The sequence below is a fragment of the Phascolarctos cinereus genome, unplaced genomic scaffold (genome assembly GCF_003287225.1).
Source record: "Phascolarctos cinereus isolate Bilbo 61053 unplaced genomic scaffold, phaCin_HiC Scaffold_7;HRSCAF=346, whole genome shotgun sequence".
Lineage (NCBI taxonomy): Eukaryota > Metazoa > Chordata > Mammalia > Diprotodontia > Phascolarctidae > Phascolarctos > Phascolarctos cinereus.
In genome coordinates, this window is record NW_027556180.1 from 78,798,174 (window position 1) to 78,819,816 (window position 21,643).

General features: G+C 38.5%; 1 protein-coding gene across 4 annotated transcripts in view; it reads left to right on the top strand.

Moving 5' to 3' along the window:
* Positions 1–21,643, top strand: part of CUNH2orf80 (chromosome unknown C2orf80 homolog) — a 39,218-nt gene that overhangs the window by 10,721 nt on the left and 6,854 nt on the right. For 2 of the 4 annotated variants that reach the window (XM_021008718.1, XM_078147191.1), the window contains exons 2-8: positions 395–517; positions 811–855; positions 5,916–6,011; positions 8,822–8,903; positions 13,132–13,214; positions 15,561–15,648; positions 16,256–16,333. In XM_021008718.1, the coding sequence (XP_020864377.1) occupies positions 5,971–6,011; positions 8,822–8,903; positions 13,132–13,214; positions 15,561–15,648; positions 16,256–16,333 (372 nt within the window). In that variant the 5' untranslated portion in view covers positions 395–517; positions 811–855; positions 5,916–5,970. Of the gene's footprint in view, positions 1–394; positions 518–810; positions 856–5,915; positions 6,012–7,680; positions 7,896–8,821; positions 8,904–13,131; positions 13,215–15,560; positions 15,649–16,255; positions 16,334–21,643 lie in introns of those variants that run through there. The other 2 variants (XM_021008719.1, XM_078147192.1) reach the window with 2 other exon arrangements.

The following is a 21,643-nucleotide window of genomic DNA, read 5'->3' on the forward strand; positions in this document are numbered from 1 at the left end:
GGTCTATTAAAAGATGTAACAGCTTAAAGTGATTTGGGATTAGAAGGCTGTTCATTCATGTGCAAAAGAGCATCGCTTATTATTACAGTGTGAAATTATTAGAAGCTGTGCGTGTTTTCCCCAGCTATGTTTGCTAAATCTAGTCAACCATCAGTATATAAGTACTCTCAGGAGCCCAGGGAGATGGACTTCTTACACTTGTCGGCCTTCATAAATGTTTCAGGTTAATCATTTAGCTGAGAAATCTAATGCCTGGATATGTGAAAAAATAATGTAAACTCTAGGTCAGGATAGCAACATCCTGGCACAGACTTCTAGATTGGTTTCCCTCCTACTTGGAGGTGCTTTTTTATTTTTTTAACATTTCATTTAATTCTATCATGTCGTTTCTTAGCAACCAGGGAAATGCTTCCCTTTTTCTGATGTCAGTGAGCAGGAGCTGAGGAAAGGAGAGAAGGAAAAGAGGCTTGCAGAAGAAAAAGAGAAGGGAAGCTTCATGACATAAAGGCTCAAGCTGGTGAGAAATTCTAACATACGAATTTGCTAAGGGTTGGGGCACTGTTAGGATAACTCCTGGGCATTGAGGTGGGCTCTGCCAAACTCTTCTCAATAATAGTCTTGCCCCTTTTGGCTTTTGGTTTTTTCCATCCGTCTTTTTTGATGACTTGGGAATAGTTGAGGAGGGTGGGTACTTTGAGAAGATTCTGGCTATTAGGAGATGAAGGGGGGAAATACCTCACAGGGGTTAGGATTCTTTCTCAACCAAGAGAGGACAGTCCCAAGGACCCTTTCCTTCCTTGACTTTTACAGATAACAGATACAGAGAAGCATCTCAACAACCGAGGGAAATATTGGGTAAGAAAAGGGAAATAGAGGGGAATTGCTTCTTGAAATGTAAATGCAGTGGTGCTTATGTAAGATACATGTATCTAAGGCATGGGAACTCTGGAAATTAGGGCAGTCTCACTGGAATTACTTGTGACTGCTATGTATAGGAAGGTATGCCCTTCCCTAAGCAGCTCAGACTAAATGCTGCCATTAAACTCAGCTTTACTCTGATTTCTATGTTTTCTCTAGACCAGGAGGTCCTTGAACTTTTTTTGTTGTGGACCCCTGGGGAAGTCTGGTGAGGCCTCTGGATCCTTCTTGGGTACTTAGGTGGTGCAGTAGAGTACTCAGCCTGAAGTCAGAAAGACTCATCTTCCTGATGAGTTCAAATCTGGCCTCTGACACATATTGGCAGTGTGACCCTGGGCAAGTCACTTAACCTTGTTTGCCTCATCTGTAAAATGAGCTAGAGAAGGAAATGGCAAACCACTCCAGTATTTCTACCAAGAAAACCCCAAATGGGGTCACAAAGAGTCAGATACAACTGAACAACAACAACTGAATCCTCCCTGGGAACATGTTTCAGATGCATAAAACAAAATACATTGGATTACTAAAAAAATCAATTATATTGAGATAGCGTTTTCAAAATATTTGGTTAAGAAAACAATTCACCGACCCCTAGGTTTAGAAACCTGCCCTAGATCTTCTTTTAGGGGCCTCCTACTACCCAGTCAAACTAAAGACTTAGGAACTTGACTTCAACAGGCAAAGCATAGAAATTATTGTGCTAGAGTATACATGTCATACTGGGTGTGTAGGTAGACAGGCTATTTAGGGATCTACATGAATCATTACCTCAGAATGTTTGAACTGAAGTTACTAGGTTTGAGCATTGAGGTAGAATGCTGGAGTCAGGAAGACCCTGATTAAAATCTTGCCTGTGCCATACTTACTAGCTGTGTGACCACGGGCAAAGTCCCTCAGGCTCTCTGAGTCTCAGGTTACAAATCCATATGTAAAACATTAATAATGATGATAATAATAGCAATCATTGTAGTAGCTACTTCATAGTGTTATTCTGAAGCTCAAATAAGAAAACAAACTTCAAAGCATTATGTAAATGAGAGCTGTTGATATGGGGGTGAGAGGGTAGGGAAGAGGATTGGGCTTGGGATTTCAATGGTAGAGAAAACTCCAGATGAGGAGAAACACATCTATTAAAGTAGATTAACATCTTTTCTGCAATTTATAGCCTTAGAAAGCTGGCTGGGGTGCTAAGGGGTCAAATGTCTTATCTCAGAGTCTTATAGCAAATATATTCAGAAGAGAAAGAGGAAGCCTAGGTTTTTCTAACTGGAGTCTGGCTTTCTGTCCACTTATGCCACATTGCTTCTCCTTACTATTCCTACTCCTACTCATACTACCACCACCACAACCACCACAACCACCACCACAACTACTACCATTATCTACCTAAGGGTTAAAATGAAGAGATTTTTCCAGTAGCTCTTTCTTGTCTTTTTGTTTCTTTATTTGTTTGTTTTTTAGCCTAAACAAGGTGGGAAAAATAATGACTTTCAAATTCATTCACTAGACCAAACAAATGTATATCCCAGTCTCCTGCACCCACATGAAAATAGCTCTCTTACCCATGTGCAAAAACGTTAATAAATATGCATATCATGGATAATTTGTGTAGCATTTCATGATTGTTCAGGGCTTTCAGTCATCCTGCTTGTCATGATTATCACAGAGGTAAGTTTTGTTTCTTACAAATGATCAAAGTTGTGTTAGAAAGGCAGCATGGTGGTTTGTTCTATGAAGTTTGGATTCAGTCAAAGGGCTGCACTTCAGGACCTAGAGGGCCACATGTGGCCTTGAGGCTGCAGGTTACCTACCCGTGAATTAGATGGTCCCTTCCCACTCTAAGTCTCTTACCTTATGCTTTTTTGAACCTATAAACTCGCTTCAAGTCCCAGGTTAAGATGGTATTAAAACAACTGACAAGTTCTGGACAGAATCTGCCATCTCCCCATCAGAAAACAGGGCTCACCTCTACTGCTGGAAGCTTTTAAATATCAAAGGATCATAAAATGTTAGAATTGAAAGGGACCTTGGAGGCCATCTGGTCCAAACACTCTCAATTTACAGATGAGAAAACTGAGGCAGAGAAGTGAAGCAGCTCCCAGATAGGGCTATCTGCTAGTTAAAGGCAGAGTTGGGACTACAATCCTGACCTCCTGACTCTTAGTTTAATGCTTATTCTCTTATATAACACTTTTGTTAAACTCTCTACTGCATACTCACTAATGACATCCTCTGAAAACTGATACTTCTACGATCACTTAAATTATTTCTCTTACCCTAGGAGAAGCAAGTGCTAGAGTCCATTCACTTATACTAGAGTCAGGCTTCCCACACTCCCAGGTTCCAATAAGAGCAATAGCAGAAGGTCCTAAATAGTCAAATGGGTAGGCTATAGAAGTAATTTTTAAAATAGTGTGTTTTTTGGTTGTGGTGTTTTTTTGTCTCATGTTAGGATTAGTCCTTATTAGGAAAAAAAATGAAGCTTCATGAGATTCAAATCTCTGTGTGTGTGTGTGTGTGTGTGTGTGTGTGTGTGTGTGTGTGTGTGTATGTGTTTCTCTGTCTCTGTCTTTTGCTTTCTGCCTCTGTCTCACCTCTAATGTGTCCTAGCTATAGATAAGCTGCAACATCACCACAGTTTCTCTGTCTCTGTTTCTTTCTGTCTGTCTGTCTGTCTGTCTGTCTGTCTGTCTGTCTCTCTTTCTCTCTCTTTCTCTCTTCTCTCTCCCCCTTTCTTGGTTAATTTTGCTGAACTTCCTTTTCATCTTTGGTTGTAAGGGTTACATCTTTGGGTGGGGATGGGGAGAGAGATATACTGGGAAATGGAAAGTGGTGTAGAAACAAAAGTTTCCCCCTCCCAAGTTTTTAAATTAAACTTCATGATTAGACAACACTTTGGGGACTAGACATTAATTCAGATAGATTTCTATCACCTATTTTTTATAGAGTGATGATTTTAAAATGTTTAGTTGCACACCCCTTCAGGATTGTTTTTTGTGCCTCAGAACCCTGCATCTGCTGCAAGGTAGGGATGAGTACTCAAGGATGAGGAGACCTGTTTTGATGCTTCTTTACTACACTTTCTTTCAAGCATCCCCTAGAGATCCTTTATGGAGCTAGGAGGTTCATGGATTAGTGACTGAAGATGGCTGTTCTCTTAAGGGTCAAAGCATTTTCCTCCTGAACTGTGAATGGTCACAGAAGAGTTCACACAAATTCAGAAGAGGCCAATGGATCTCTTGGTGAAGTACCCAAACATTTCCATGGGATGTTTGAAAAATGTTGTAACTAGGGGTTTCCCAAAAATGATCACCTTGAGCATTTGGAGCCCATGAAACCAACTGAAAACAAGTAAATAAGTCTATCACAGTGACTGATAGGCACTGTTAGTTTGAGGTTACAGGGACCTAGATCAATTCTTATCCTTTATCTGCCATTATGTTTTACCCAAAGTGTAGCTTTGGGGAAGCCAACCTTCTCAATGGGGAAGTAATTCCCTAGTCCCTATTACCTCCACCACAGCTATTTTGAGGGCAGCTAGGTGGTGAAGTAGATAGAGTGCTGGGCCTGGAGTCAGGAAGACTTGAATTCAAATATGGCCTCAGACACTTACTAGCTATGTGACCTTGGGCAAGTCACCTGACCTTGTTTGCCTCAGTTTCCTGATATGTAAAATGAACTAGGGAAGGAAATGGCAAACCACTCCAGTAACTTTGTCAAGAAAACCCCAAATGGGGTCACAAAGAGTCAGACATGAGTGAAAAATGAATATGTGGCTATTCTGGGGATAGTTGTATTTTTGTCTGTAGGGTAGGGTTTCCCGCCAAAGGAAGGGGGAGTAAAAGGAGTATCCAAACATTAGGTGTAAGGTTGTTTTATTCCCATATTGAAAGCAGTGATAAGCAAAAGATAATCACCGTGTGCATTAACAGAATGAGTTAAACAGGATTCAGAAAATCCGTTTATAGCTAGGTTACAATCTGCTGGGAGTCTGGCAGTAAACCTCATCAAGACAAAATACAGTTTGCCAGTTTTCCTGATTAGCTATTTTACATTCCATCTCTATTGAGAACAGTCTCATCAATTGCCAAGTGTGATTCAAGCATGATGTTTATGTTTGGCCTTCTCTCTCCAATGCTGACTCTTCCCTTGGCACCAACCCACTTTGCTACCATAGCAACTACAATTGTCTGTCTGGGGGCCATCCCAGGACTTTATTTCTTTCTTAAACTCACAAAATCACCTGGATTCTTCCATCTCTGGGTTCCTGCTTAGTGATGTAGTCAGGGAAGGAAAAACAAGAAGAAGAAGGGGAAAAAAAGCAGTTCTATTCTAAGCACAAGGCTGGCCTAGGTAGGACGAACTCCCATGGCTATATGGGACCAGGTGGGAAATAAAATTTCTACCATCCCCCTACCTGACTCTTCCTGGCACAAATTCAAAACAGTTTTTCACACTTAGAAGCTGGAAAGGAAGAGGAGCAGGTTGCTACTTTGGTATGTACCGGAAGTTCTAGTTCAGCAAAGACAGACACAACCCAGTGATGTCATTCATAGCCTGAGGCAGGCAGAAGATATTTGCATACTCAGGTTTCCATGGTTACAAAGAATAGTGCCTGAGCATGCTCCAAAAAGAAGTGGAGTGAGGGGGAAGAAGTATAAGTATATGTATTACTATAAGTAATGGTGAACCCCTAGTTACAATGGGATCCTGGCACCTCTCCCGTGTGCCTTAATTTGGTTGTTGACAGTCAAATTAGCTAACACAGATAAAGTATGTAAATATAAGATGCCATCTTCATAGAATAGCCAGTGCCTGAAAATATCCCTGGATGGTTGATTTGGGTGAAGGTACTCTCTCCTGCCCCTCACCCCCACTCCTCATGAATTCTGTATATTTTCAGATCCATTCTAGATCCAAGAGGCCAGGATTCCATGACTGATCTGGGGACTGGTAGCAACTCTGACTCCAAATTATCTGTTATTTACTACCCAAAGTCTTTAGGTGCAGTGGAAGCAATATCTACCTAATCCATCAGATAAATCTTTATTCATGGAAAGAAGACTACTGAAAAGAGAAATTAAAAAACTTCTGTAAGTATGAATTTGGAAAAATATGTGTATTTTCATTCTGTACTTGATGAGTTTTGTGACTAACAGTCTATTACTTATAGAGTACTTAAGGGAAGGAATCTCTTCATGTGGAAAGAGTCAGAAGCCTTGACATTTCCTGTAGAGGCAGGCGGCTTCACATTTCCATCAGGCAGGTTCAGTTAGCACCTGGATATTCCCTCTGAATCTTAACTTTCTCATTCTTTAGCCTGTCTGCCCCCATAGACACAAAATCCACACAATGAGTTTGTTCATTACAGGGAGTCATGGGTCTCTCTCTACTGACAATCTTTTGAATTTGAAATTAGCAAAAGTTAGAGAGATGTTTCTGAAGATTATCTCCAAAGGCCCAGGATTAAATTCTAATCATTCATTTTCTTAACTATTGACTGAACAACAGTCAGTCAGCTAGCATTTATTCAAGTCTACCATATGCCAAAGTTACACAGGAGACAGACTGAAAAAAAGAAATAGTCACTTTTCTCAAGAAGTTTGTATTTTATCAATTAATCTTTTTCTTTCCATATGGTCTCTACCTTCCAGATCCAGAAACAAAATGATTAGGATAAAATCAGATTTTCCCTTGCCAATAATTTGTTTCTTCAGATATCTTTCTCTGATTCATTTTCTGGCCAAGAGCTGGGGCGGGGGTGGGGTGGGGACTCAGAGGTATTGGTTGAGAGGTAGGGAAACCAATATTATTGTTTCATGAACCAATAATGCATATCAGTGTCACGTTGCCAAGGGTCTCTTTTCTAGCCCACTGTCAATCAATCAGCATTTATTAAACACCTATACCATACTAAACAAAACACAAAAACAAACGTGAAAATAATCCTTAAGTAGCTGGGAGGGGAGCGGGGCAGGATCAGGGAAGGACCTTCTTAGAAGGTAGTGCCAGAGCTGAACTTTAAGGTAAACTATGCCCTTGCCTTCTACTCTGAGCAGATCTTCCTGTCATTTCAGTAGAATTTAAGCTTCTGAAAGGCAGGAACTATTTTGTTTTCATCTTTATGCCCTGATAATGATTGTTGAATGAATTCTCCCAAGTTCTCCCAAGAATTGCGGAGACCATTTGGGCAGCAGTGATGCCTCTAGCAGTAGAAATAGGAGTGGGGGATGTATAAATAACACTCGGGCAATCAGAAGCAAAATGTAAGCATTTATGTCAGCTACTTTATTTACGTCATCTAAAGAATCTATCATAACGCAGTGGAGAGAATGCTGGGCTTGAAGTTGGGAATCTTAGGTTCAAATTCTAGCTTCAACATTTAACATTCTGGTAACCCCAGGCCATTTATTTAATCTCTTTATACCTCAGTTTTCCCCATCTATGAAGTGAGAATAATAATAATAATACTGTCTGCTTCAAAGGGTTGTTTTGGGGAAAATATTTTGTGAACCTAAACACCAAATAAGTGTGAATAAGTGTGTTTTTATAATCAATGTCCATTTTACTTAGACTAAAACAACCTGGCTCCCAGGAGCGTGAAAAAAATGTTCCAAGCAGTTTAATCTGCAATAGTTACTTAAGCCTTCAAACCTTATGACCCAAATCAAAGTCCTTCAGGACTCATAATAAATCTACACCCATAGAATTATTTGGCTTAACTTTCTTGGCACAATTTATATTTTCATAATCAGCGCTAGCCCTAAGCAAAATTGTGAAAGTAGGTGAATGTTTTCTTTGGAGCCCTTAGCTTCCTATTTCTGCGCCTCTGACCTTTCATTTACTTTATTGTGTCCCAAGCCACTCATTTCGGTAACATCTCTCCCCCTTCGAAGGGTCCCCCTCCAGCAGGGGACCTTTTTGCTCTCATCATCTTTCCCCTGCCAGTCTCCAGAAAAGATCTGCTAAGGATACAGGTAAGTATTCTTGGGCTTCACTGGTACCTGCTCCCCAGAAGCCAGGGGAATGAATGTTGGATTGTGGGTTTTGGGTTTCAGCAGTTCTGCTCGTCATATTTTTCAATGTCTTCCTAAATGGGGGAGAAGATGATTACTTTCTAGATGGGTGAGCCTCAGCTTTACTACAGTTGTGAAAATTGTATTGTTCCTCATTTGATTCGAAGAGTCTTCCTCCTCTCTCCTGCTACACTTCCCCAATATTTGCTTCTATGCCATGTAGCTCAATCAATAAGTCAATAAATGTTTAGTAAGTGCCTACTATGTACCAGGCACTCTGCTAAATGCTAGGGATACAAAAAGAGGCAAAAGACAGTCCTTGCCCTCAAAGAGTTCACAGTCTAAAGGGGGAGACAACATGCAAACAAATATATACAAACAAGCTATATGCAGGATCAATAGGAAATAATTAACAGAGGGAAGACACTAGAATTAGGAGGGGTTGAGAAAGCTTCCTGTAAAATATATTGAGATTTTACTTGAGACTCAATGGAAGCCATTTTTAGAGGGTTCAGAAAATTTCACAATATCCCTTGGGATAATTGACAACATGCTTCGGTGTGCCAAAATTCAGTCTTTTAGATCTGTGGTACAATAGAAAGTAGGCTAGATTTGGAGTCAAAGGACCTGAGTTCAAAACCTGGCTCTGCCACTCATTAGCTGTGTGACCTTGGGCAAGCCACATTAATTCTAAGGTTCTGTGAAAGGAAGGGATTGGGCTAGATGGACTCAAAGATTCCTTCCAGCCCTAAATCTTTAATCCTATGTAAATCAAGAATTAATTCAAAATGTAAATGCATTTGTGATTTCTTAAGCCCTCTTAACAGGACAGGGAAATGTGACCTAGGAATGTGCAATGGCTCAACAATGCTCTCTTGCTTTCGAAGGTGTGATTATGTGGGCATCCGACTTCGGGAAAATGAATTTGACCCAAAGGGAAGAAGACAACTCACTTATTTAGATGATATGGTAAAGAATGAAACATTTATGCCAGTCATATTTGTGTTATTCATGTGTTTATTAATGGGATGTGGTGGATGAGACCATTAGAGATATGATAAATAGAGATCTTAATCCCAAGAGCATTGGGCCTACAATTAGGAAGACCTGAGTTCACTTCTGGCCTCAGACACAGACACTTACTAACTATGTGACCCTAGGCAAGTCACTTAACATCTGTTTGCCTGGGAAGCAAGTAGGTAGCTCAGTGGATAAAGCGCTGGGCTGGAGTTAGGAAGACTTGCGTTCAAATGTGACCTCAGACACTAACCATGTGACCCTGAGTGGGCAAATTACTTATCCTCAGTCTACCTCAATTACCTTATCTGTAAAATAGAGATAATGGTCCCTGTCTCCTATGCTATGAGGATAAAGTAAGATAATATTTGTAAAGTGCTTTGCACATCATAAAGCATTAGATAAATGCTAGTTATTAGCCAAGCCTTCCCCATCCCAGGCCCAGCCTTCATTTTAGTCACTGTGATCCACTCTGTGCAGAAGGAAGATAGAAAACAAAATGATAAAATAATAAGTAGCAATTGCCAAAAGCATTTTATGTAGAGCATTTCAGTTGATTCTCACAATAACCCTGTAAGATAAGTGCTCTACTATTCCCATTTACAGGAGAAGAAACCTCTCACCGAGGTGAAGTCACCTGCCCAAGAGTGTCTAAAGCCAGATTTGAACTCCAGTCCTCCTGACTCTTAATGCAATGGCCTACCCACTATGCCACTAATCTGTTATCACTGCTGACTGGTTTGCATGGAGTTAGTGGCATAGAAAGGATAACCATTGTGTGATCAGGGTCAAGTGTTTTGGGGATTCATTTATAATCACGCTTTTCTACTAATTATTTACTAATAGGATCACAAATTTGGAGCTAATTTAGGGTCTTATTATAGGTCATCAAGTCTAAACCCCTCACTTTAGACATGAAGAGACTGAGGCCTAGGAAGGTGAAGTGACTTGCCCAGGGTCACACAGGTAGTAAGTGACAGAGCTGGGATTTGAACTCAGGTCTTCTGACTCCAAAGCCATTGCATTTCCTACTGTCATATTTTTTCTCTCATTTTTTTAAAACAATGAAAAAATACTGATCATGTTTATTCTTAAATATAGTCAACTCTTCATTGTGTCATGGAGGAAATGACAGATTTGAAAAATGGAGAGTTTCAAATTTTTCCTGGAGCTAGAGAGGGGAGTCAAGTGTTCACTTTTTTGAATGGCTTTACATGTAGAAATAAAAACAAACAAAAAATAGATGGTGTTGAGACACTCACGAGGTTTGGACTTTGGATTAGAAGCAGTCATTATGGAGTGTTAGAGACGGAAGCCAAAGGACTCTGAGTAAAGTGGTGTTTGTTTAGCTGGTTTTCAGTCATGTTTGACTCTTTGTGACCCACTTGGGCTTTTCTTGGGCAGCTACTAGACTGGTTTGCCTTTTCCTTCTCCAGCTCATTTTACAGATGAGGAAACTGAGGCAAATGAGGTTATATGACTTGCCCAGGTAGTAAGTGTCAGGCTGCACTGGAACTCAGGAAGATGCATCTTCCTGACTCCAGGCCAGGCACTCTATACACTGCACTATCTAGCTGCCCTGAGTAAAGTGGAGCTGTCTATAAACTGGAAAGCGAGACATTTTAAAGCCTATGCTGTGACCAAAATCTATCAAGAATGCAGTCCCCCCCCACCTGACATTTTTTTCCCCTTATATTCACTAAGCTTTTAGGGGTTTAATGTGCACACAGAAGAATAATGAATTCAAGTGAGTGTTAAGGCTTTTTGTTGGGGAGGACTCTGTAAAATCAGTTAACCTTTTCAGGGTTAAGAATATCAATTTTCTTAATAGATAGAACAATGGCTCATTATCAAATAATATTTGTAAAATATTTAGCACCGTGACTGGCACAAAGTAGGGGCTTAATAAATGTGTATTCCCTTCCCTGCTGTCATACATGATTTTTGCCTTAGCTCATATAACAGGCATGGTTTTTAAGAAACCAAACCATAAATACATTGAGACTTCATATATAGATGACAAAATAATCTCTGAGCCAAATGACAAAGGAATAGGGGGGAGGTCGGGATGTTGTTTATCAAAGGGCAACAAAATGCTGAAATTGGAGTCAGGAAGACATGAATTCAAATCCCAAGTCTTACACTGTTGAGTAACTGTGGATAAATCACTTTGTCTCCTTAAGTCTTAGTTTTCCAAGGTATAAAATGGTAAAAGTACAACTGTAGCATCTGCTACATAGTACCGTTGTGAACTGAACAAAGTAATGTATAAAAATACGTTGCAAACTTTATCTTGGGGGGCAGCTAGGTGGCACAATGGATAGAGCACCGGCCCTGATTTCAGGAGGACCTGAGTTCAAATTCGGCCTCAGACACATAACACTTACTAGCTGTGTGACCCTGGGCAAATCACTTAACCCCATTGCCTAACCCCCACCCCAAAAAAAGCAAACTTTATCTTATGTTTTGAAACTGTATCTCATCTCACCCAGGCTGGAAGTGCAGCGGCCTCTCGCAGGTCCAATCCCAGCACTGATCAGCCTGGAAGCTTTAACCTTTCCTTCTTCCCCTCCCCCATCCCAGTCTGTGCTGATTCACCCTTCCTTTGGAAGCCTGGTGGTCCTCCACTCCTGGGGGCTTGCCATATTGCCGCCAGACCTGGTGTGGATATCTGACTGGCTTCACTCTCACGCAGAATTTCCAAATCCAAGAGATCTACCCACGAGTCTCAGCTTCCCTGTAGCATTGATTTCTAAGTAAGCCCCACTGTTATTTCTACAGATAATTCTTCCTTTGAGACAATTTGAGGAGAACATGCTTATTTTGGCCATTTTAAATAAAAATCCATGATCCAAAAATGTAAAGAAGCAGTAAGGAATAAAGAGCTAATAATATATTAGCACTGAGAATATTTGAAGATATTACTCTACCTGGTCCACTTTGCAAATTTCAAAGTATTATGTAAATTTTATGATACACACCTTTTTTTCTCATTGTGGCTTCTGAGTTCTCAAATGATGGATAGAGGTTTGTTGGTTTATTTTTAAAAGATGACATTTTTTTTCCATACTAAAATAAAATAATAGATGTTGTGCCTAGGTTTGGGTTTGTTTTTTTTTTAACCTTTTGGAGAAGAACTCATTCAAGAATGCCATGGAGCTCTTATAGAGTTGTTGGACAAATTTAGAGCATACATTAGTGAATCAATGTTTGGTTAGTACTTACTAAGCCCTGCTGGGAGGAGAAGACTGAAAGAAGTAATACTGTACAAAGTGCCCTAGAATGGCTCAGAGGTCCTGAGTTCTAGCCCTAGCTTTTCCCCTAACTATCCATGTAGCCTTGGGTAAATAACTTGACCTACTTGATTTTGAGTTTTCTTGTCCTTAAAAACAAGTGGGGCTGACCAGGTGATCTTCAAGGTCCTTTACAGGTCTAACATCCTATAAATTTATTAAATCATTATTAGAATTAATAAAAAAAAACCCATCACTTGGCAACCCTTTTATTAATTTTTAAATTTTTATTAATAGTACCTATTAGTCAATTCTAAGACATATTGAGACTAGGAATTAAATGAAGTTATCAAGTTTTTCAGCATTCATCTGAGAAATCTTTTTATGTTATAGTTTTGTTTTATTTATATACTTTTGAAAAGATGTGTTCAATTACTGAAAACTTTGGTGGGAGAGAACCTGACAATTTAATTTGGTTCACAGTTCAGTAAAAACTGTTCAGGTTTGCTTCTGTTCAGCAAATTAGATTGGTTCATTCTAGGTTTATTTCCCATCATTTGGTTTCATTCAAGTCTCTTATAAATGTAATAAGTCTCAAACGATTGCTTTAACAAATGAGAAAGCACAGCAGTATAGTGGGGGAAAGCACTGGTTTTGATCAGGGAACCTGCTGACACTATCCATGTCACTTCAAATTCATTTCCTCATCTGTAAGATGAAGGCAGTGGCTTCTAAGTTCCTTTCCAGAGGTCAATCCAATAATGCATAGGGTCCCTATAAGGGCCATATAAGTTGCTGGTAAGATATGTAAGAAACCTGGTTATCCATTGGCTTATACTTAATACATGACAAATGTTGGTATCTCAACAATTTGCTAAGTTGGTGTTGCAGCTGGTCTGTGGCTGCTGTGGTTATTTTCTTTTCACGCAAAATATCTTTGCTTTCAGGCTCATTATGATTTGGCCATCAGTGTCGCATTACAGTGGCTCGGTTACAAAGAAGACCAAATACATTTGGATTGGGAGAAAGTGTGAGTGTCTTGAGACTCGTTTTGCTTTAATAGTTCAAGAGAACTGCTGAACTTGAAAATGACTTTGCTGTGTGAACCTTAAGGGTCTTTCTTAGCCTTACCATTCTATGATACTGTGCTTGAAAAGCAGTGGATTGGAGTGGAAAGAGTCCTAGTTGTCAATCAGAAGGTTTGATTTTGGGTCCTAGCCCACATATTTACAGTGTGAACTCCAGCAAATCTCTTAAACTTTTCTGGGCCAAGAAAGTATTGTTATCTGTAAGAGGCTATGATGGAGTTAGGGCCAGATGAACTCTAATGTCACTTCCAGCTCTAAGTCCTACAAAATTGGAAGGAATTCACATTGCCATTGACTTGGGAGATGCATATATTCATGTCCCAAACATCACCAATAATTAATTTTCCTCTGAAAATAATCAAATTAAATTACTATGGCTAGAATACCCTACCTCAAAATTATGATGAGACTTAGAATATCTCTTGTGATTTGCTGTTCAAATGTCCCTGATTTTTAATGGCTAGGTCTTTTTTACAATGAGAGCAGTGGTTTCTTAAGGACTATTAATAAAAGACCTAGGGAATTAAGCAGATATGTTTACCAGGCTATCAGTTTGGTTCACAAAAGCTCTTTTTTCAGAGTTATTAGTGTCTTAATCTATCAGTCTAAAGTGACTCAGTTGTTTAGAGCAGTGACCTCCAAACATTTTTGATTGTGTACCTCATCGATAAAAACTTTTCAGTGTCCACCCCCAATTCATGAATATTTGCTTATTTAAAAATTATATAGTGTATTATTGTGTAAACAATTATGTATGTATGTATATATATATATATCACAAAACACACAAAAATTTGATGTTTAAAATTGTTAAATGTAAAATTTTAAACATAGAAATTTTAAAATGATGAGATATTTGATCCTAGTCAGCAGGATGCCATCAGAGTTTATTGGGTAGAGTAATTACATGATCAGACCTACGCTTTCAGAAAATCATCTGCATGGAGGATGGATTGGCAAAGAGAGAAACCTGGTATAGGGAGACTAATTAAGGGATTACTGAAGCAGTTCAGATGAGAGCAGAGCCTGAACTAGAGAGGTAGCTGTGTGTGAATAGAGAGAAGAGGATAGACACCACGAGATGCTGTGGAGGAGACATGACCAGATTTGACAACTGATTGTATGTGAGGGGTTAGGTCAAGTGAGGACTCAAGTATGACACTAAGGTTGTGAATTTGGGTGACTTGGAAGGATGGTGATGTTCTTGGCAGTAATTGGGAAGTTTAAAAGAAGGAGAGATTTTGGGGGAAAGATAATGTGACAAGATCTGGAATGCAGATCATAATCCAACTATTATCTGCACAGTAATAATAATAATAATAATAGCAATAATAATGGCTTTAAGGTTTGCAAAGCACTTCCCATTTGGTATCTCATTTGATTCTTCCTGGAATTCCATTTTCTATTCTGTAAAATGATGGAGTTGTACTAGATGGCCTGTGAGGTCCCTCCCAGCTCTAGATCTATGATGCTATGACTGATGCCTTCTCTTCTTGTGCTACTCACCTTTTCCCACCCAAAAGGGAAAAAAATGGGGTCTTACTAGTTATCACCTCCAGATCACAGGGCTTGCTCAGGCAGAGCCTGCTATAACCATAAGGTGATCTGAGGAGAGAAGATGGATATGTTTGGGAAACTGGTGGATGGTGGAGTTTGGGAGTTAAGGGAAAGGTAATTTTTTTAGTGCTCTGCACAGGTACTGCTGTGAGTTCCAGGTAGTCATTAGCTTAAAACTGCCCAGAGGGGCTGACACCCCAGTGTGGGGAGGGTGAAGCTTGAACAGTGGAGCGAAGGTGTCATTTTAGGAGGTGAGTGAGTGTGTCTGTTGTGGAGGTAGGACCAAGAATTTGTAGGGAAGGCAATCTTCCTACCCTGTGATTGGTTGATTCCACATCTTTTAAGGTCAGGTCACAATCCCATATATGATCAGAAGGCCCCCACTTTGGCAATCGTTGGGTTAGAGTATCACCTTAATAAAATTATGGTCATAGGCTTAGTTCCTGTAGCCAATTGGTTTCATTCTCTTTCATGGTCTTTGACTGGGCAACTTTATTCCAGTGGGCCATTACTCACAGTGAAGACAGAATGGAAAACCTAGAATAAATCAGTGTAAATCTATCATAGGTACTGGGGGTTGTAGGGAGAGTAATGTTTAGTATATAAGCTACTTATTCATAATGGGTCAAATGAGTTGCATTATCTTGATATGCAAATTAAGCAGCATATAAATACTATGTATGTCATCATCTGCAATCTGGGGCCAAACTTATTTATATTTTACTTCCTAGGAAGGTACCATTCCATTGCAGGCATGTATTTCCTAATCGTCTTGAACGAGAAGCTATGATTCTATCATTTTATGCTGGGATCCTAATGGTAAGGGGGGAAATGAAATTTTTATTAAAGAGTGTTTACCCCTCTTGTTTGTTGGATGTTTCTGATTTACATATACATACAGTACTTTTAAAAGCAAAGTTAAAGAATTTAGTGTAATAGAAAGAGCACTGTATTGAGGGACACAGACCTGGATTCAAAATCAAGTTCTGTTGTAGCTGAGTAATCTTTTGAAAATCACCCAACCTCTCTGGCCTCAGTTTCATCTCAGACAACTGGGGAGTGGGAATGGGTTAGAGGGAGGGAGGAGAGAGGGGAAGAATAGTTTGAGGGGAAGGGGAAACTTGATGGAGTTGGATTGGATTATCTCCAAGATCTTTTACTAATTTAATCTTATGATTCAGTGATTCTAAGCTCTGTTTTCCTATAATTTAAGAAACTTCTCTAAGTATTATTAATAGATCCATTTTAGCAACATTTATCTGAAAGGCAAAAATGTGAAAAATATGTCATAGTTGGAGGCTCATTGTGAAATAATTAATACTGTAAATCTTATGATTAAGAAACATAAAGGACTCTTGATATTAATTGGGGACATGATATCTATTTTTTAAGATGCAGAAAAACATAATGAATGTTTGTTTAACAGAACAGTCTCCCCATTGAAGAAATCTTTGAAATTTATAGTATTTACCCCTCTTCAAAGAACTGGCCTGGTGCTAAGAAGGTAAGTCATTAACAGATTGCCTATTTATCTTTTTTTTTTAATGTTTTTATTCTGAACTTAATGAATACCAGACAAAATGAGCATTTCCATATATGTAGTAGAAGAGATAAAGAGAACTGTGCACAAAACTGAAAATCTCTATTATGTACATCTCAATTTTCTTTTTAAGAAAGTGATAAATTCAACATGGAATTTTCAAAGCTATTCTGTTTGTCTGTGATTACTTCTGTTCTCTTCTGTATGTTAAAAAATGCTTTCACGTCCCTCTTTTCTTTCTTTTTTCTTTCTTTGTGCCTCTCACCTCTCCTCGACTCGCCATCATTTTATCTTTATTTTTGATAAATGTGATGCATTCCAAGGCAAAGGTTTAAATTAATAACATTTGGTCAACAAAATATTTTTTAAAAACCAAGAAAGTTATTGGGTCAATAAAAATTTATGAAATGAAATTTATGAAATTTCCCAGATACTGCCTTTCATGTAATATATGGAATTCTGTGGGTTAGACAAACAGCTGGGAGACCTGGGTTCAGTTCTCTAATTTGTTTTATAATGTTGCACAAATCTGGTAGGATTATTGTGAAAAAAATTTCTTTATGTCACAGATCTGAATACTTTGATAAATTAAGTGTTGTACACTATCTAATTCTATACTTGTATTTATTTGAAAATATCTTTTATTGACTTACATATGAACATGTTACCCCCCACCCCATCCCCAACCCAATAGAATATAAGCTCCTTAAGAACAGGGATTGTTTCATTCTTGTCTTTGTATACCTAATGTTTCTATATAGTGCCTAGTACCCAGTAAGTGCTTAATAACTGCTTGTTGATTGATTGATTGATGAATTGTGGCAAACTGAGACAATTATTCAGACCACTGCTACTTAAAAAAAAAGTTTCACTTGAATTGTCGAAAGAATCGAACAACATGCTTGTTTTTTTTCCTTTTGAGTTATTTGGATAATTGTCTCAATTCTTCATTTACAAGGATATAGCAGGGTACAAGCAATAGTCTAAGGGGGGGCCATACATCCCATGTATAGGGAACAGGCTACATAGAGGCTCAAATAGGTGATGGAATGTCACGTATGAGAAACAGGAAGGAAGCCAATTTGAGTGTACCACTGAATGCGTGAAGGGGAGTGATGTAAAATAAACCTGGAAAGGTATTTTGGAATCAAGGTTTGAAGGACTTAAAAAGCCAAACAGTGGAATTTGTGCCTGAGGTTTTAAGAGGTTTTAAGAAATCATTGAAGCTGATTGAGCAGAGGAGTGACATGGTCAAAACTATCTTTCAGGCTCCACCAAACACATACTGGGGTCACGAAGAATCAGACACAACTGAAACAACTGAATAGCAACTTCTTTTTTTCTTTTTAATAGTTCATGGACACCAGTATAACACTGAGCCCTCTGTTATCCTTTACCCTCACTACGCAACTGGCCTAGTTTCCATTAATTTTCCATTAATACCTATTTTTGATGATGCCTTTTATAAGGGATATGCTTGTAAATGTTTAACAATGGGGGGATTGTAAAGTTTAATCTGCCTTATTCACATTTCTGCATCAACTTTTTAAGTGTGGGCAATCAACAAAACAATAAATTAAGGCTTGAATTATGGTATTTGCTTGCTGTCTGCATTAATTTCAGCATTAGTATGGTACGCCCCTAGAAGCGGGGGCCACCAAGTGGTCTGAGGAGGGGCAATCAGCCCCAGACAGAAACAAAGCAGATCAAAATTCCAAAGCTGATCAGAATGGGATTAGGCCCATAAGTAAGTCCTGAACTTCAAGCCTGGGCAAGCTAGAAGACATATTCCTTTAAAAAAATATATTTTTTAATCAATTACATAAGTACAGACTGTGAGAGAACTGGCTTAGAAGTTTGTATGAATAAGACTTAGAGGTTTAGTTGCTTATAAGCTCATTAGGAGCCAACAGTGTGATCCAGCTACTTAAAAAAATAATGCAATTTTAGGTTGTATTAATCCACAAGTAGTTTCCACACCAAAGCTAGAATCTTGCATCCAGTTGGGAATAATGGTTGTGTAGAAGACATTTTCAAAGAAGCAGGTATCCTGAAGACTGTAATAAGGATGGTGAGAGGTCTGGAAACTCTATCATGGAGATGTTTAGGCTGGAGTAAAGAAGAACAAGGGAAGAAATGATAGATGTCTTCAAATATTTGAAGACCTATGATGTAGATAAATGGAATAGACTTATTTTATGTAGCTCCAGAGGGAAGAACTAGGACCAATAAATGTAAGTTTATTGGGCAGATTTCCCCTTGATATCTGTGATTCAGTGGAAAGTTTACTCAGCTTGGAGTGACAGACCCTGATTCTGAATTCATGCTCTTGTAACTTATCACCCCTATGACCCTGGGCAAGTCACTTAATTTCTCTAAGTCTCGATTGATTCATATGTAAAATAAGGGAGTTAGACTAGATGATCTCTGAGATCCCTTGGAGCTTTAAAACTATGATTCGGTAATCTTATGAGAGTTATCCTTTCCTGAAAACTAGTGAGTTCCTTACCACTGGAAATATTTAAGCGCTAGCTATCAAGAGTGTTGTAGAGAAAATTCCTACAGTGGGTGAAAGGATGAACACTAGATTATAATTCCCCCAATAGATTGTAAGCTCCTTGAGAAGTTATTTTTTGCCTTTTTGGTATCCCCAGCACATAGCATAGTGCCTGGCATAATAGGCTCTTAATAAATGTTTATTGATTGACTGATTGGAACCCAGGGTCTCAGAAACCCAGGTCAGTTCTTTTTTTTCTTGCAGCAACTCATTAGATTGATGCAATATTAGATTAAGCAATAACTAGGTGTCATACCTTTTATGGAAATGAGAAACTATATGAAAAATTAAAAGAATTTCTCATTTTAAAGGCATTTACTTAAGGTTCAAGTGGTCATTGTCTCTTAGAGGATTTATTGGAGGTTTAATATAATACCTTTACATAATAGAAAACATTCTTGTTTTTTAAAAGACAACTCCACTGTGTTTTTGCTTAAATTTTATGTAATAAAATAGCTGGCATTTATATAGTTCTTTAAGGTTTATAAAGGACTTTACAAATATTATCTCATCCTATCCTCCCGGCAATCCTGGGAGATTGGTGGCTATTTTACGTTTCACATTTTACAGATGAGGAAACTGAGGCAGACAGAAGTAAAGTGACCTGCCCAGAGTCATAAAGCTAGTGTCAGAGACTGGATTTGACCTCAGGTCTTCTTGTGATTCTGGGTCTAGTACTCTATCATTAGCCACCCTTGTGCCTATGTATATGTGAACAACTATGTTTTTTTTTCTTAAATAAAGTGTCACCTGTCTAACCACTAATGGGCAATGACTGGGTTATGAGATTTTAAAGCTGGAAAAACTTAAAGCTCCAAGCTGCTAATTTACAGATAAGGAAACTGAATACCAGAAAAATTGAGCGACATGAACCTAGGAAACCTCTCTTTGCCTGTGACATACCAGGTACATACCAGACAAGGCAGGTTGTGAAGAATGTGCTACCCATCTTAAAGTGCTAGAGAAGGTAAAGGACTAATTATTTCTCTAGAATAGCGTTTTCCAACCACTAAACCCCATTAGAGATCAGTAACAAATGTTTGCTACTTCCCCAAATTTGACTACCAGACATTCTCACTACTTAGAATTTAACTTAAAAGACTGACTCAGGGGCAGCTAGGAGCAGTGGATAGAGCATTGGCTTTGAAGTCAGGAGGACCTGAGTTCAAATCTGGCCTCAGACACATGATACTCACTAGCCGTGTGACCCTGGGCAAGTCAGTTAACCCAGATTGCTTCAGGGAGGTGGGTAGGGGGGAGAACACTGCCTAGAAGAGGGCAGAGAATTCCAACATGGAAAATTTACATATTTTGCCAAATTGGCATTATAGTTTGGGTTGCTAAACATTATGCTCTACCCTACGTTGAGTCTTAATTATACTCTACTAAATCATTCATAAGTGTATTTGTAGTGAAATACACTAATAGCTAGCATTTGCATAGCATTTTAAAGTTTGCAAAGTACTTTACAAATCATTTGATCAATACAGGTAGAGGTACAGTACAACCTTTATGTCCCTTATTGTTAACCATTACTGCCATCTAGTGTAATTACAGCATTAATACAACTCAGTATTGTATCATAATAATGTACCTTACTGACACTGAGTTGAGTTTCTGTTTTAATTTTTATTGGTCACTAGCACAGAGAATTAAAAACAAAAAAAGCAATTAAGAGTTACAAATAAGTAAAAGAAAATAGTTATAATAGATACAACTCTTCAATTCATTTGAAAAAAGAAAGTGGAGCTAAATCTAAAGTGTTCAATTCATCTACTTTAAAATTTAAGAACTAAGAAAAATATATACTTATTTAAGTTACATATCATTGCCATTGGTATCACGGTATTAAGGTAAAGAGAATGAAGCAGATGTGGGGGGAGAAAACAGAGAAAAAAGAAGGGAAGCAGGGAAAATAAAAAAGATACTAACTAAAAGAAGAAGGTGAAATGGAGAATACTAGATGGAGAAGGAAAAGACTAGAATGGGCCTAGAATGCCAAATTCCTCTTCCAGCAGTGCCTTCTCTCTGAAGCTTTCACTGAAATGGCTACCCCACCCTGACCTTGGTCCTGTTTAAAATCATTTCTGTCCTCCCACCTTCAAAATCTTTGTACCAAATTAGAAAAAAAAATATAGAATGACAGCACTGAATGTTTTCAAAGGACATCCAACATGATATGCTGTCAAGTCTGGGGAAAAATGAGAAATGCAAAGAATGAAAGAGATGTTGACTGTATTACCATTTTAGAGGAGTTTCCTGAGGCAAAATAGTTTCAATTTTGAAGAGGTTGACAGGGTAAACCATCTTAGTTGGCAAGTATAAAAATTTGGCATCCAAGGCAACATAGAGCACAAGCATATTAACAAAACATTATGGAGGAGAAAGATGGAAAATTATGAGCAATGTCACTGTATAAAACAAAATCAGTTGAAGGGAAAACAAACTTGCAAGGTAGTTGGCGTCAGATCTAGCTTAGTCAGTTGATTCCAAAAGCATATGAAGATGAAACCAAAAGTAAGTAACAAAGAAACATGAAATGGAACAGATCTGCCAGTCTTTTAATATCAATCTATTCACATCAGTGATGAGAATGGAACTGTCACATTTAGACTTTAAACCTCATTCACCCAATATAATCTGGGAATACATGTCAGTGATTCTTAATGGAAGAGGCAGTAGACTTGACCAGACACATACAGAAAAAAATCCATGCT